The sequence below is a fragment of the Gopherus flavomarginatus genome, chromosome 5 (genome assembly GCF_025201925.1).
Source record: "Gopherus flavomarginatus isolate rGopFla2 chromosome 5, rGopFla2.mat.asm, whole genome shotgun sequence".
NCBI lineage: Eukaryota > Metazoa > Chordata > Testudines > Testudinidae > Gopherus > Gopherus flavomarginatus.
In genome coordinates, this window is record NC_066621.1 from 95,630,490 (window position 1) to 95,648,241 (window position 17,752).

At 41.1% G+C, this 17,752-nt stretch overlaps 2 protein-coding genes across 6 annotated transcripts in view; one reads left to right on the forward strand and one right to left on the reverse strand.

Moving 5' to 3' along the window:
* Nucleotides 1–17,752, forward strand: part of TTBK2 (tau tubulin kinase 2) — a 202,933-nt gene that overhangs the window by 128,486 nt on the left and 56,695 nt on the right. For all 5 annotated transcript variants that reach the window (XM_050956637.1, XM_050956635.1, XM_050956639.1 and 2 more), the window contains 3 exons: nucleotides 8,024–8,089; nucleotides 9,434–9,526; nucleotides 11,267–11,392. In XM_050956637.1, coding sequence (XP_050812594.1) covers nucleotides 8,024–8,089; nucleotides 9,434–9,526; nucleotides 11,267–11,392 — 285 coding nt within the window. The remainder of the gene's footprint in view (nucleotides 1–8,023; nucleotides 8,090–9,433; nucleotides 9,527–11,266; nucleotides 11,393–17,752) is intronic.
* Nucleotides 1–17,752, reverse strand: part of STARD9 (StAR related lipid transfer domain containing 9) — a 321,608-nt gene that overhangs the window by 13,851 nt on the left and 290,005 nt on the right. The gene's annotated exons all lie outside the window — the stretch shown is intronic.

Genomic DNA, 17,752 nt, shown 5'->3' on the forward strand with positions numbered 1-17,752 from the left:
TTCCACCCCTTGTGGAAGGGTACTGTGTGTTTACACATCCATTGACTATCAGCTTTTGGAAAACCTCCTTTGGATGTGTCCACCCATTCAACCTATGGCTCCCCAGTGGGATCTCAACCATGTACTCTTAAACTTAATGAATTTGCCCTTTGCACCTTTGGTCTTATGCTCCCTGTCTCTTCTTTCCATGAAGGTTGTCTTTATGTTAGCTATTGCTTCCGCGAGAAGGGTAGGTGAACTGGGGCCATGATGGTGGACTCCCTTTTACCATGTTCCATAAGGACAAGATTTCTTTGCATCTGCATTTCAAGTTTCTGCCAAAGGTCATATTTCACTTTCACCTCAAACAATCCGTACACTTACCTGGTTTCTTCCTGAAGCCTCACAATTTGGTGAAGGAGCGTCTTCTTCACTCCCGCTACGTCTTCAGGGCCTTAGCCTTCTATCTGAAGAGGACAAGACCATTCAAGAAATCCCCTAGACTGTTTATTCCAAAAGATGAATGGATTAAGGTGCAGGTGATTTGTACACAGAGGATTTGTAAGTGGATTTTGGGGCTCATTATGCTCTGCTGTTGGTTGTCAAGACTGTCTCCACCCCTTGGGATATGAGTCCATTCCAGGAGAGCACAAGCATCAACTATGGCCATGCTTCATAATGTACTGCTTTTGGACATATGTAGGGGGCCATGTGGAGGTTGGTACATACCTTTGCTGTTCATTACACCTTGGTGCAAGACTCTATGATGGATGCCTCATTCGATGTGGCTCTCCTTCGTTGAGCAGCTCTGTCATCTTTCTCACGCTCTCCTCCTAATTAGATACAGCTTGTTAATCACCCTCAGTGGAATACAATAGGGACCACCACTCGGAGAAGAAGAGGAGATTACTTACCTGTTATTGGAGGTTCTTTGAGATGCGTGGTTCCTATCTGTATTCCAGTCCCACCTCCTCCCCTCTGCTGAGGATCTGTTTGATTTGTGGTGGAGAAGGAACTGAGGGTGCAGTCAGTCCACCCCACCTATTATTGTTTCAGAAGAAACCATGAGGCTGAGCAAGGGTTCATGCATGGATCAATGGACACTACTACTTTCAAATTCTCTGGCTCTGGACACATGGCGCATGGGTATAACTCTCAGTGGAATATAGATAGGGACCACACATCTTGAAGGACCTCCAGTTACAGGTAAGTAACCTTCTCATTTCTCATCTGCTCTCTTCTTGTAACCCCTCTACTTGCCCCAGTGGACCCCATCCCATCCCATCTCTTTATCTCCATTGCACTTGCTCTCATCCCTGCCCTTACTTTTCTCGTAAGTCCATGTCTACACTACAGAGTTAATTGGACTTAAGTTATGTTGACAATCATAAACCACTGTAATTATATTGCTTGTGCATGTTCACACAATGTTCCTTGTGTCAGTGGAGCATGTCCACAGTTGGTGCTCTTCCTCTCCAATGTGATTTGCTATTAGGAAACATGATATTTCACCTTTGGATTAGATTATCCCAAATGACCTCTATTCCATTTACAGTAGGCAAGAGCCAATACGAATGATTCTGGGGGCTATAAAAAAAGGACTCCCAGGAGGATTTCTTGATGGATAAATACTGTGACATTTGATGGAATCCAAGAAATCACTACTGTAATTATTAACTCTGTCTTCCCTTCTGCATATTCCCTCATCCACAACCTTCCTTCCCACCACATGTCTATTTTCTAGTACAGTGCAAAACAATCCCAGGGATTAGCCCCTGGGAGTTAGCAGATACTAGTTCCTCACATAAACTGCTGATGCAGAATGCACTGATATGTAGCCATCTGCAGGGCCAGTGAATTAATGACATATCCATTTGTCATCCTGATAATTAGTTAGGCTCTCCTGACTCACTAACTCAGAGGCCTAGCTTCTTATCTCCTCTTCGGGTCATTCATTCCATCTTATTCAGAGTTTCTGTACAAAGTGTGACATGACACTGAAATAGCTGAGGAGTTTACGTGTACTTGAAAATGGGAACATATTGCCACATACTCAGAAATCTTCACATGCTTGTCTGTTTAAAAATCCAATACAAAATTTTTTGTTCTTATTCTTCACAATCCTCAAAACTTTCATTCAGACCTCTCTCATCTCTGTTTATGGTTGTTGAACTGGAGTGATGGATTCTTCTCCCGTATTGTATCTGACATAGCCTTTGTGTGCCTATTGCCCCATCTCTTGAGATCATCCTTTTTCTTCTTATTATGACATCTAATCATTTATCATAAAACAATGAAATCCTATTTTCCTAATGAGTTCCTGTTTCATTCCTCAAAACGTTTTTCACTGCATCCCTCCATATTCCACTCTCTGTTAAATGAACAGATGCTTCTTACAATCTTGTTTTTTGTGTATTTGTGTGTATATTCAGTAATTTATTGCAAAGTGTGATTTTTGTTAAAAGAAACACCATTCAAAAATATATGTTACCGCATTGAAGAGAAGAGTTCTTGTATTCTATGGAACTCTCTGAATTTAACTTTAAATTTAACATATTCCTAGTGAGCAGGGAAAAGTAAAAGTTTTAGAAAATTATGGAGAGGGTTGTTGGTTGAAAGGCTATCTTGCTTGAATAGAAATGTTTTGCTGCTACTCTCTTGTTACTCAGCCTAAAATTTGTGTCTCAGGCTCAATATCTGAGCGTATGTCTACACTACAAAATTAGGTTGAATTTATAGAAGTGGGTTTTTTAGAAATCGTTTTTATACAGTCGATTTTGTGTGTCCCCACACAAAATGCTCTAAGTGCATTAAGTCGGCAGACTGGATCCACAGTACATGCCCAAGAAATTGATTAGCTATGTATTATCTTTATATACTTGAGGCAAGGGAGAATTGTCCCAGGAAGACTTTTGAATTCCTTAGGTCTTGGTATTCACTCATATTAAAGCAACTATTGATTTTTAATCCCAATAATATAGTTATATTTCTTCTGTAAATGAAATATTGATCTAATTGAAACTAGAGAATGTAAAACTTAGTATCAGAGGGGTAGCCATGTTAGTCTGGATCTGTAAAAAAGCAACAAAGAGTCCTGTGGCACTTTATAGACTAACAGATGTATTGGAGCATAAGCTTTCGTGGATGAATACCCACTTCGTCAGACGCAGGTAATGGAAATTTCCAGAGTCAAGTATAAGTATGCAAGCCAGAATCAGTCTGGAGATAATGAGGTTAGTTCAGTCAGGGAGGATGAGGCCCTCTTCTAGCAGTTGAGGTGTGAACACCAAGGAAGGAGAAACTGCTTTTGTAGTTGGCTAGCCATTCACAGTCTTTGTTTAATCCTGAGCTGACCCCGGGCAGCAAGGGACCAGCAGCTAAGCAGATCAAGATTTAAACTTAAGACTCCTTATAAGAAATGGAAAGGGAGGTGGATATTTTTTGCTGTTTTTAAAATTAAATAGGCAGCTAGTATTGTTTTAAAAATTATTATGAAGAACAAGTTTAAGCTTTGTTGTAACGTGCGTTGTTGGCCTGGACTGCTCAATCCCTGAATGCTTGTGTAGGAAGAACTTTGAGTTGGCTTTTTAAATATCTTCATGCTATTTCACATCTGATACTCCTTGACGAAACATAGGAGCCTTGTCTTATAACAGGCTTATTCAAAGTGATACAAGCTGCAAAAGTGAGAGGAATGTTGCCATTTTCATAGTGTAATAAAAATACTGTAGTGATAAATAATAATTAATAGTGTGTAATAAGCATGTCATAAAAACAAATTTTATATTTCCAATATCACTGCTTTTATAATTTATACTCGGGTAAAGGAGAAAATACCTAGAAATATTCATTTTTAGGAGGGGGTTTGCAAGACTTAACATTTTATTGGAAGGGATTCACAAGTTGTTAAAGTTTGGGAACCACTGCTCTAGAATTACAGTCTAGATAGATACAGTCTGCAAAGTCCCAAGTGAAAAAGCAGCCGTGCACTTATGAGGTCTCATAAAGGCCTCTCTTCTTATGGAAAAAGACACAGATGTGATCCATTTTAATCAGAAAGCTCAGCTGCTGCTGAAGCAGATTTCTTAGAGCTTGAATCTGAAAGATAAAATTGTGGATCCTGCTTCTGGGAACTCAGTCCTTTCTGGCATCCCATAAGCATTCTGAAGTATTGTCTATGCCTTAATTTGGAAGTACCAGTTTTAAAAAAAATAACTAATCATTTTATAGTGGCTGCATAATAATCTATGTCCTTTACATGTGGAGAATCCTGAGTTGCTAGTAGATGAACCAGTATTGGACACATCCATTTTGGGGATCTATAAACAAATAAGCATCACAGTTGGTGGTCGAGGGGGGTTTCTTTGAAAGCTCCAGTCAAGTGGATGGTTTGAGAACTTATCAAAAAGCTTCATGTAATAAAAGATATGCATCAAGAATTCTGATACAGCAGTTTCAGAAGTTTAGTAAATGCCCAGAGGGCCGTAAATCCCATTTTCAACTGGCCCAACAAACTCTACCTCCAAAATAATCAGTAGTTTTGTGAGTGATGCAACTTAGAGTTTAATTTAAAATAGGTGTTTTAACATTCAGTAAGCAGCTGGCATAGTGAGAAGTTCCCTTCTTTATATATGATAAGATAAAAAAGACTAACTCCTTTTGTCCTGGTGTAGATCTTAGCTACAACAGACCAATGGATTCAATAGAGCGTGGAGAAGCTTGCGCTTTAAAATTTGCATCAAAACTCTGAAGGAACTGGTTTTTTTTTCCAATCTCCCTGCCCAAAGTCAAAAAAATGGGAAATGATTTGGTGTGTGCTAGTTATCTAGTGAAAATGAAGGGCATTACTCTAAGATGGGTCCCTGTCCCGTCCAGTCACCATGTGTATTTCATTATCCTCATGAAAAGAGAAATATTTCAGTTGGTAATAGGAAATATGTTCCTGACCTTATTTAGTCTATGTCTACACTACATCTTATGTTGGCATAACTTAGGTCCCTTAGGGGGGTGAATAAGTCACTCCCCAAGTGATATAAGTTACACTGACATAAGTGCCAATGTGGACACACCTATGTCAGCAAGAGACCTTCTCCCGCAGACATAGCTTCTGCCACTCATGGGGGTTGGAGTAGTTAAACCAATGGGAAAGCTCTCTCCTGTCAGTTTAAAGCAGCTACATTAGAGAGCTTACAGCAGCACATCTACATCAATGCAGCTGCCTGGCTGTAAAGTCTCTAGTGTAGCTGTGCTTTTAGATTCTAACTGGAGACTCTGAAGTCAGTAGTGCTTCTTAGTTCCTGCGCTGTTGACATTTACAGGTTGCATCTCTGCTCATACTGAGGACACTAAAGCATTGGCATTTTAGGGATATGATATATATCAGCATCCTGCAAAAAAAGTGCTACCATTCAGCGTATTTACATCCTTGTGGAAATTTATCTAAATTATAGCAGCCTTAGAAACAGCTGTAAGATAAACAAATCGGTCATCCAAGAGACCTTCTTATCATTAGGACTGCTGGGCTAAAAAAAACTTTTTTTAAAATCGGAGCTGAGATTTTCCTGAAATCTTACAGAAAGACCCTCCTTAAATTTACACTATAGCATGGAATTTCTGCAGCATGAAATTATGTAGCCCTCTAACTCAGGGTAAAATCTGAAGCCAATGGCATACCAGCTCTCAGAGAGTCCTGACTGGGTGTTAGATGAAGAAGAGCATGCATAACATGCAACCACTGGCATATCTGTTATAAAAATTTGATAGAAGGGGCTAAATCATGATACCTCCCTTATGGGATAGCAAGGGACATATAAGACTCAAACATAAGTGCTCTTAACTTCAGCAATTCTGAGGATCCACTGGCCTGATAGGGGATCCATATCTAATATGTGGAGCTGCTTGGAGGAATCCTCATGTATGGTCTTAATTAATGACAATTTGCACTTACATAGTGCCTTTGATCCAAGGATATGCAGAAACTTTGACCCCAGAGTTCTTGTGCAGACGGAAAACCCTTTGAAGTTAATGGGATTGAATAAGTCAATGCTGGGACTACAGGATTTGGACCCACAAAGATTAGCTATACTCCACTGCTTTTGTGAGAGGTTGTTAAAGATTATTATTCCCATTTGACAGAAAGGTTAAACCAAAGCACAGAGAAGTGAAGTGATTTGCTCAAGATGATGCAGAGAATGAGTGGAAGAGTCAGGCTTATAGAACCCACCCTGTAATCACTGTACCACGTCCTTTCCCAGGGGTTTTATACTTGTACCTTTATTTATAGACCTCTACCTCGATATAACGTGACCCAATATAAAATGAATTCGGATATAATGCGGTAAAGCAGTGCTCCGGTGGGGGCGGGGCTGCGCACTCCGATGGATCAAAGGAAGTTCAATATAACGCGGTTCCACCTTTAATGTGGTAAGATTTTTTAGCTCTTGAGGACAGTGTTATATCGAGGTAAAGGTGTACAAGTTAAAGAGTCATTATAAAAACCTATGGGATGGTTTACACTGTAAAACTAATTTGGCTGAAATTTAAACTAAATTCTCTAGTAGACCTAACCACAAAATTACTTCCAAGTGTCATTTAAAGGTTGTTTGTGAGAGTGCGAAAAAAACCCAGTCTATTTACAGTAGACTCAAAGACCCTGTCTACATTTACAAATTTTTGCAAAAGATTTCCCACCTTTACTAATCCTGATTCAGCTTCACTATTGTTTAGATGGGCCACTGGCTACTGTGGGCATTTATTTATTTTTTTTGAACACTGATATGGAATCCTACTTGAGAGCAGATTTAATCAATGTGGTGTTACAAACAATGACAGTAGTTGCTTGCCTGCTGATGTGAGGGCTCCCAAGGTTGCTCACAATGGTGGACGTGAACTAATGATAGCCATGTTGGGTAATTTAAATTTTTTTTCCTGATTATGGTAATAATTTTATATGGTGGTGGTCTCCAAAAGTGTATAAATAGAAACTTTTCATCATATTATTTTTGAAAAATATGTTCCCAGGCAAGTAGAGTTCACCCTCACTCCCTCTCAGATCAAGTGAGAACTGATGTAGGTTATACAAGTCTCTTGCATTAATTTTTAGAGTAAACAAAAAGAAGAAAGAGAGGGATGCTGCCAGTTACAGTGCCAAGGATGGCCACTTTAGGGCTACGGTTGCTTGGTTCTGCCAAGTTTAAATGACCAGGACCAGAAAGGCACACTGGAAAAAGTTCCCATAAAAGAGTAGCCTATTCTGTGGAGAGATAGTAGGGACCAGGAAGCTGCCAAAGAAGGAACTTCTGGCCCTGTGGAAAGAGGTTGATTTGGTATTGTGCTTACTGGCTTACAACATCTGATGCAGCAAATGCATTTCTTTCAGCAGCTATATTTTGCCTTTTGTTAGCCTAATGAGGTGCTCAGTACGTGCTGTTTATTTCTCAGCCCACAGCCTTGAGACTTTTATATGGGTTCTCCCTCTCTTGGAATTTCTCAAATCATTGACCTCTTGATCTGAAAAATAATTGTGATGATAAAAATAATTTTAACAAATGCCTAATTGTCCCTAGCTGTTCTCTGATGTAAGATAGCTGGGACCTAGCAGTATCTTCAGATTGTTCAAAGATACTTGTATGCTTCTGTTCCTTTCATAGTTTAAACTTCAGACTTCCTGAGATTTAGAACCAAGCCTCAGTGGAGAAATATATTAGTAAACCCACCATGCATCTTGTTTTTCCTAAGAGGCCTTTCTGTGAGGGTTTGACACTCTTCAAAACAAAAGCTAACCTAGGTGGAGGATAACTTTCCCCTGGAGCTAACCCATATGCGGATGTGTGGCACGCCATCTTGTCATGTCCATTTGAGCCCCCAATTAATCTCTTGCAGTGGTATTGTACTAGAAAGTAGACAGAGGATCTAAATGACATTTTCCTTTGCTCCATCTTCTGTGCTGTAGTAGGTTTTACATGTTGTTGTGTGTAATCGGGAGGTTTATCTTCTGTAATACTGAAAAATCTTCGATTTTTTTGTCTGTGTTTTTCTTTGATAGCCACGAGCTGTTGCGGGTTTTCGAGGAACAGTGCGATATGCATCAATCAATGCTCACAGAAACAGAGTGAGTATCTGTGCTTACATCACACCTGTCTGAGTTTTCTAGTAATTAAAAACACTGTCAGTTGTGTGTATAGTATAAATCTTGCTTCATTTTCTGTGTCCCTCTGTCATTATTATATAGAAAGATGTTAGACTGTGGGAAATATTTAGAAAAGAATAGATCACTTTTACATTACTGTAGATAGTTGAATGTCTTATCTTCATAATGGTGTTCTGGTTGCAGAAATCATAATAGTTTTTTTAGTTATTACCATCACTGTTTTAATCATACCACAAGAGAGTGGAACAGGGAAGATGAAATTATCAGGTGATAACATATTATATTTACAGTATATTCCACTTATCATGATCTCAGGGTATTAGAGAATTTTGGACAAACTACTATTGCCAGTGTGATGACATTTCACTTCACGGTAAAATGATGTACATCCCTGTAATCCATATGTTAACATGCTTCCTCTTCTAATTTTTTCTGTGCTTTTTATTCTTCTATCTCAAGTGATGAGAGAAGGAGAGTGTGTTTTCCTATTTTCAGTATTATAGGGATCTGTTTTGCAGTTTTTCTTCTAATCAGTTTTATTGGGAATATACAATAGTTGAAGTCTCTGGAGCAGGTGTGAGCAAATGTTTTGGCCCGAGGGCCACATCTGGGTATGGAAATTGTATGGCGGGCCATGAATGCTCTTGAAATTGGGGTTGCGGTGCAGGAGGGGGTAAGAGCTTTGGCTGGGGGTGCAGGCTCTGGGGTAGGGCCAGAAATGATGAATTCGGGTGCGGGAAGGGGCTCCAGTCTGGGGGAGGGGGTTTGCCTTGAAGGGCGGTGGAACTGAGGGCTCCAGCTGGGAGTGTAGGCTCTGGGGTAGGGCTGGGGATGAGGGGCTTGGGGTGTAGGAGGGTGCTCTGGGCTGGGACCGAGGGGTTTGGAGGGTGAGAGGGGGATGAAGGCTGAGGCAGGGAGTGAGGCACGGGAGGTGTTTCAGGAGTGCAGGCTCCGGGCAGTGCTTACCTCAAGTGGTTCCCGGAAGCAGCGGCATGTCCACCCTCTCGCTCCTATGCGGAAACATGGCCAGGTGGTTCTGCTGCATGCTGCCTTGTCCACAGGCACCGCCCCTGCAGCTCCCATTGGCTGCAGTTCCTGCCCCAGACCCCACTCCCCAGCAGGAGCTCGAGGTCCAGATTAAAATGGCTGGCTGGCCAGATGCAGCCCATGGGCCGTAGTTTGCTCTAGAGCAGGGGTGGGCAATACAGGATCTAGCAAAGCCCATTAGCTCTGGTGGCATAGTAGTAAGGTAAAGTACAGCAGTTATGAGGAGTAACAAAATTCCATCCCTTTTCTTTTTCACAGGAAATGGGAAGGCATGATGACCTTTGGTCCCTGTTTTACATGTTAGTAGAGTTTGTGGTTGGACAGCTGCCTTGGAGAAAAATAAAAGACAAGGTAAAATCTATAAATAAATGTCTTAGATGGGCATTGCACATAAACACCTTCATGAAAAGTCTACTCAAGAATCATTGGTTCATAAAATTCTAATGTTATATTTTAGAGCAGTTTCTAGTGATTTCCCCCCTCCCTCACTTCACAGTGCTAATGTCATGGCATAAAGTGCTGCGGAGTGTTACAAATGGTCTTAGTTTGAAAGTGAATTGAGACAGAGCTTACAATTTTTACAGATTCATTATAGAGGGCAAATATAAATGTACATACGTTAATTCATGGCCCTATTTTGAAACCAGTGCTTTTTGCCTTCACAAAACTTTTGTACAAAATTTTGTAATTTGACATTTCATCTTGGAAACAGACATTTAGTATTTGCTATTAGACAAAGTTAGCCCAGTGGATCTGTGGTCATGCTGTTGGGCAGATGTCTTATGGGAGATATGCAAAGACAACACAACCTCTGATGGCCTGTGTCCACTACTTGTTTCTACCTATTTTGAAAGTATAGCATAATCAAAAGCACTTTCTGATTAACTTAGCTATTTTGATAGATGAAGATGGGCCATACAAAGACTGCTTCTATTCTTCTGACTTTGGAAACCACAGATTAATTGATATTGGACTGAATAAAAATACTAATAAAAAGTCTACTCTGAGGAGTAATTATGTATCAGAAGTGAACTGAAGTAGATGACATAATAGAACTTTTAAATCTCTGTCTGTGATTCTAGTAGAGTTGTAATGCCCAATTATAACCAGTGGTGTCAAACAGCAACACACACACACACACACACACACACACACACACACACACACACACACACACACACACACACACACGATTAGACGCCTCACTTAATGTTGTAGTTATGTTCCTGAAAAATGCAACTTTAAGTGAAACGGTGTTAAACTAATCCAATTTTCCCATAAGATTTAATGTAAATGAGGGTTTGGTTCCAAGGAAATTTTTGGGAGGCTGACAAAAAGCATTATATACTGTGCAGTACTGTACTGTGGTTGGGATGTGCCCCTGGCTTACCCCACACAGGCACAGCCTGCTGCAGGCAAGGATGCTAGGAAGCACCTTGCGCAGCAGCAGCAGCATCTTCACCCCCAGAAGAACAGGTGCCAACTTTGCCGGGGGATGCTCCAGCCCCATCTCTTCCTGTCCCCGCTCCACTCCAGGCCCACCACTTCCCACCCCCACTCCACCTCCTCTCCAGAGCACACCACTTCCACACTCCTCCCCATCCTCCCAGAAAGTCCTAAGCGACGCCAAACAGCTGTTTGGTGGTGGGGGAAGCTGTGGGAGGGAGGGGAAGGAGGCGGAGACGAGGAACTTATGCAATGCTCCCTTGTAAAGTCTCTGCTCTTCCACAGAATCTTACAAGCAGAGGACAGAGCAGGCAGCCAAACCACGTTATAAAGGAGCATTGCACAACTTTAAACGAGCTTGTTCCCTAATGGAGCAGTGACGTAACTTTGAAACAATGTTAAGTGGGAGGACGTTAAGTGAGGAGTTACTGTATAGAGTTGGAGGTATAAAGGACATTTTACATTGGTGCTAAAGGCAGTGGCAGGATCTCTAGCCCTGCTATAACCTAAAGGATTAATCTCCTTTTCGTATACCCTTCAACTCTGACCAAAAATATTGCTCTTAATGCCTGTGATGTATGGTGTGAATATTCTGCAGTTGGGAATGGTGGTGTGCTAATGCTTTTTTATGCTAACTGTTCCTAGGAGCAAGTGGGCTCCATAAAAGAGAGGTATGACCACAGGCTCATGTTGAAACATCTCCCCCAAGAATTCAACATCTTTCTAGATCACATCTCCAACTTAGATTACTGTACAAAACCTGATTACCAGGTAAGCGTTTTTACTTTTTTGTATTTCTGATTTTTAAATAATATTGTTTTGCCTTATTTTATCATAATTATCCTTCCTTTGATCTGATCCTGTGTCCATGACAATAATGATTATGGACTGTCCCACTGTAGAGCTATTTTAATGGCCATAAGGTACTTTGGTGAAGTTTGGCAGTTTGATACTAAGATAGTTTGAAGGCTACAGCGTTGATCTGTTGGATGACCTGCAATGGGACACTGTATCAGTAATCTAGTTTTTGTGAAGGTGGGGTAGAGCCAGAGTGTCATGTGGAAAGCCATATTTTATCTACAACTGTGATGTGAGGGGTTCCCTGCAGACAGAGGTCTGCATACTGTTTGTAAACTCTTTTGGCCAATTCTAGGTGGGCTTTGAACTCCTCCTAAATGCAGTGCAGGTGTTCAGCTAAGTTGGATGCTGTAAGTATGTGGGAGACTTGTGGCATGGACAGGTGGAGGAAACTGTAGTTAATGTAAAAAGGACTCTGGTGGGTTGATCTGTGGTTGGAGTAATTGTACACAAATTTGGCAAGAGAGAGAAGCGAAATCCAGTCATTCTGGTGGTAACTGATAAAGCAACAGAAGTATTACTCAAGAATTTGGTTCACTCATTCCGTCTGTCCATCAATCTTGGAGTGATAAGATGAGGAGACATGTAGCTCCACATTCAGGAATGTCACGGGGTGCACCACTCACTGCTGAACTGGTGCCTCCTTCTGGTACTCTGGGGATTAGCTTGAGGCCAACGCTCCCCCATCCGCCATTTCCACACTGTCGTCCTGCAGCTCCTCTCGCAGCCTTAGGAACCATAACGTCCTCTTCATGGCTCAGCCCTCTGGGTGTATCACTGTCCATGTTTCCCCCTTGTGGGGAAGATTAACTTCTCAGTAGTCCTCTTGCTCACTTCCTCTGTGCCACTTGCCAGTGGCTGGTAGGGGAACCAAGGCCCACCCTCTTCTCCAGGTCCCAGACCAGGGACTCTCAGCTCAGCAGCCTGGGCCTTCTCTCTCTGCCCTCACTGCTCTATCCCAGGGCTTCCTCCTACCTCTGGTTCTCCTATTCTTCCTGGGCCTACCAGTTCCCAAAGTCTCCTCCCTCTTCCCAGGGAGTGACTGCAGTCTCAACTCACTCCTCCCTTTCTCCTAGGAATGTCTGCCTTTTCCCAGCCACTTCTTCTCCTCTCAGCTCCTGGGCTTTATAGGCCCTGCCTCTTTCTGCCCAGCTGAGCCTCCTTAATTAGCCACCTAATGGGTTAATTGGCCCATCTGGCCTGCATTAGACCCTGCAGGGTGTGTGTACATTAGTCACCTCATCACAGGGAGCTTGAACAACTCTTGCCAGAAATATGAAATGAACTGTGATCCTCGATCAAATGTTATGTTAGATAGTTGACCATAGAGTTGGAAGACATAGATGAAAAACAGTTGGGATATATGACGGAATGCACCTCTGCATCCGCACCCTACACACTAGGTGACTAGTGTTTGACCGGCATGCTCAGTCAAAAAGGGACCCTGGTGGCACTGGTCAGGCCATTAAAAAATCCAGTCAGCAGCGCAACAGGGCTAAGGCAGGCTCCCTGCCTGCCATGGCTTGGCATGGCTCCAGGAAGCAGCAGCATGTCCCCCCTCTGGCTCCTATGCGTAGGGACAGCCAGGGGTCTCTGCTGACTGTTTTTGAGGAGCCCAAATAGGGAGCTACAGTAGCAAAGTATTGTGAGACACCCCAGGTTTGAAGGCAAAGGTGACATAGCCCCTCACTGGTCTTGATTGCACCCTGGAATGGCATAGGTTGTTTCCTCCACAGAGAGAATTTGAAGTCATGGCACGAAATGTGACATTTTTTAAAGTAGGTTGACGACAACAACTAGCAGCGTCGAGTGGCAATGGGAATTGGGAAAGTCAGTGATAAACTTCGTGGAAATGGACAATCAGGGTTGAGACAGAGTTGGCAGAGGAATCAAAGCACCCAAGAGGTTTGGTGCAGGGAGTCTTTGTTCAAGCGCTCATGTCACAGGAGTTAATGTAGAACTCAACGAACAAACGCAGTTTTGGCCACCAGAAATTTCAAGAGACCAGCCTCAATATTTTCAAGTGACTGAAATGGAAGGCAAGGGGAGAATCATGACATAGCCAGGGCATCACTAGGCATGATTGACTGTTTGGAATATAAATCTGGTCCTTAAACAAAAGGTTCCTTTTCTTGACTGAGAATTTCGAGTCAGGAGCTAGATCCTTACCGGTCAACATAAATTTCACCAAAAATGGATCGAAGAGTAGGAGGGATTTCCCAAGAGAAAGCAAGTTACTGTATTGTTTATCACCATGTTAGTGAAGTGGCAGGGTTTCTGGATTGTAACTGCTTCTAGAGTCCCATCTCCTTTGTCCCAGTACTTACTCTTATGAGGCAACTTGTTGGGTTTACCATTCCTGGTACTTGGGCAATAGTCATGGTGAAGTCAAACGTGGAGGAAAAAAATGGGTCAACAGATCTGATATTGGTTGAGAGCTTTTGCTGTTCTCAGGTTTCTAGGTTCTTGTAATTCGCATATGCCTGCAGTGTGGTATAAAGGTGATAAAGCCATTCTTCAAAAGCAGGCTTTATGGCCAGAAGTTCTTTGTCACATATCTTACAGTTTTTCTCAATAGGAGTCAGTTTCCGGGAATAAAATGCAGTGATAGATCCTGTGCTGCTTTGCAGAACTGCTCTGATCACATAGTTGGAAGTGTCTGCTTCAACAGCAAAGGGTTTTGCCAGGTCTCGATGTACCAAGATGGGCACTGATGTAAACATTTCCTTTAATTGATTGAAGGCAATTGGAGTTTTGTCATTGACCTGGGTGGGAGCAGGATTGAGTCCCTGGTTCCTTCATAGGTTTAAAGTGGAGAACACTTTAATTGTCCTCTGTTATAAATTTCCATATTTTGTTCTATGGCAAAAGAAGAGACTAACCCCTTCTTCCCACCCCCTCCACACACTTTCTCCACCCTTTAGGATGTGTGAAAAATACAAGATCTAATTAAGAGTCAGTAAACCCCCTCCTGCTGGCCTTTCAAATAGACTTGTTTGATTTGTAGATAATGATATTCTATGTACTGGCTGGGTCGAACACTGCAGAGAATTAATCTGAATAAGTGCCTTATATTAACTAATTCTGGAATTACAGCTTCCAGAAGACTACAGATAATTATTTATCACCACCATTAAATTATGTTTGGGCATGTGAAATTGATTAGTTTTCCTCTGGAAAAATTTTCTTTCATACTGTTCCATATTCATACATGCGCAGTTCCAAAGTAGAGACTATTTGTGTAAAATCAGTAAAATGTGCATTGGTTCTCTTGTTTTCACAGAGCATATTCAGACAGATCAAAGCCGATCTTATTAGATGGTCACTAATGTATCACTGTTTATTCTAAGAAGGAAGAAAACAGCAGCAACTGAAGCTCTGTTGTTGCATCTGTTTATCAGTTTATTCTGTTATATTTATCCTATACCTTTACTGTGTCTGTCTCTAGGAGACCAACGTTCTCAACATTTTTCTGTGGAGTTTTGTCTGGGAAATATGTTTCTTTCTCACTGCAGCCTTTTAGCTATTATTTACAGTAAAACTGTTTCTTCTGCTGGAAACCAACTTCCTTTATCTGTCATCGAGATTGCTGATCAGGCAGCATAGCATAATGCCAGCTGCTTTTTTAATTTGTATTGATTGCTTGGGTTGCTAACATTAACAGATAAATCAAGATCTAGGATTTTAAATAAGAATTGGAAATATCAAGTGATATCAAGTTCCTCATTTGCCAGTGCATCTTTCTTTCTGTCTTTCTTTCTGTGTAGGTCTGCTGTATGTACACCACGCCCACCTTTCTTTATACGGCCCACCCTGTTGTAGATACGGAAACTCAATAAGAGATTAAAGTGATCCATTTATAGATTTTACGTCTTCCAAGGCAAATCAATGACAGTCCTGTAGACTAATGTTGTTTGATTATTCATAGAATTTTTACAGCTACAGTACAACCTTCCCTACACCACCCTGCCCATGTGCCATAACTATGAACTGGATAGCCATACCTTTAGGGTAAGAGTGTATCGTACTTTCCATGCCCATTCAATACCTGGACTACCTGAATTAGTGTCAGTTGTAAAAGTACGTTTGGTAATGCGGATTTGTGTCCTGGTTCTTTGTTGTTGTTTATTTATAGAGTCACAGAAATGTAGAACTGGAAGGAATCTCAAGAGGTTATCTAGTCCATCCCCCAGTGCTGAGACAAGTATACCTAGACCATCCCTAACAGGTGTTTGTCTAAGTTGTTCTTAAAAACCTTTGATGGACATTCCACAAACTCTCTTGGTAACCAGTTCCTGATTCTTAGAAAGCTTTTCCTGATATCTAACCTAAATCTTCCTTGCTGCAGATTAAGCTGATTGTTTCTTGTTTGATGATGGAGGACAATTGATTACCATTCTCTTTATAACTGCTCTTAATATATTTGAAGATTATCAGGTCCCCCATCAGTCTTCTTTTTTCAAGTTTTTTTTTAACCTTTTCTCAGAGTTCAGGATTTTTAAACGTTTGATCATTTTTATTGCTCTCCTCTGGACTTGCTCCAGTTTGTCCACATCTTTTTTAAAGTGTCGTACCCAAAACTATACACAATACTCCAACTATCCTCACAGCTGCCGAGTACAGTGAAACAATTGTCTCCAATTTCTTACATTCGACACTCCTGTTAATGCAGCAAAGAGTCCTTCGTCGGATGCATTCACCCATGAAAGCTCATGCTCCAATTCGTCTGTTAGTCTATAAGGTTCCACAGGACTCTTTGTTGCTTTTGCAGACTAACACAGCTACCCCTCTGATACTTGATTCCTGTTAATATACCCCAGAACTATATTAGATATTTTTGCAACTGCATAACATTGTTGACTCGTATTCAATTTGTGATCCGCTGTAGCCCGCAGATCCTTTTCACCAGTCTACTGTCTAGTCATTTATTCCCCGTGTTGTAGTTGTGCATTTGGTTTTTTTTAAAGGATATTAACCATGTTAGAGAAGGAAATTAGGTTGGTTTGGCATGATTTGTCCTTGACAAATCCATATTGGCTATTACTTGTAACCCTGTTATCCTTTAGGTGCTTACCAACTGATTGTATAATAATTTGTATTGAAGTGTGTCTGACTGATCTATAATTCCCTGGTGCCTCTTTGTTCCCAATTTTAAAGATAGGTACTATATTTGCCCATCTCCATTCATGTAGGACCTCATTCACCCTCTGTGAGTTCTCAAAGATAATTGCTAATTGTTCCAAAATGGATACAGCTAGTTCCTTAACTATCCTCGCTTAAATTTCATCGTATGTAACTTATCTAAATATTCTTTAAACTGATCTTTCCCTATTCTGACTTGTTGTTAATATTAATTGTGGAAGCATTTTGCTGCCATTAAACTTTTTATTGAAGACTGAAGGAAAAAAGGCATTAAACAGCTCAGCCTTCTTGGTGTCATCCATTATTACCTGTCCTTCCCCATTAAGTGAACTTATATTTCCCTTTGTCTTTTTCTTGCTTTTCGTGTATGTATATAACCTCTTATTGTTGCCTTTTATGTCACCTATTTAATGAAGGGTATAACGAGTGGGGTCCCACAGGGATAGTTCTGGGTCCAGTTCTGTTCAATATCTTGATCAATGATTTAGATAATGGCATAGAGAGTACACTTATAAAGTTTGCGGATGGTACCAAGCTGGGAGGGGTTGCAAGTGCTTTGGCGGTTAGTATTAAAATTCAAAATGATCTGGATAAACTGGAGAAATGGTCTGAAGTAAATAGAATGAAATTCAATAAGGACAAATGCAAAGTACTCCACTTAGGAAGGAACAATCAGTTGCATGCATACAAAATGGGAAATGACTTCCTAGGAAGGAGTACTGTGGAAAGGGATCTGGGGGTCATAGTGGATCACAAGCTAAATATGAGTCAACAATGTAACGCTGTTGCAAAAAATGAAACATCATTCTGGGATGTATTAGCAAGAGTATTATAAGCAAGACACAAGAAGTAATTCTTCCGCTCTACTCCGCGCTGATTAAGCCTCAACTGGAGTATTGGGAGTTCTGGGCACCACATTTTAGGAAAGATGTGGACAAATTGGGGAAAGTCCAGAGAACAGCAACAAAAATGATTAAAGGTCTAGAAAACATGACAAAGAGGAGGGAGAAAAATTGTTGTTCTTAGCCTCTGAGGATAAGACAAGAAGCAATGGACTTAAATTGCAGCAAGGGCGGTTTAGATTGAACATTAGGAAAAACTTCCTAACTATCAGAGTGGTTAAGCACTGGA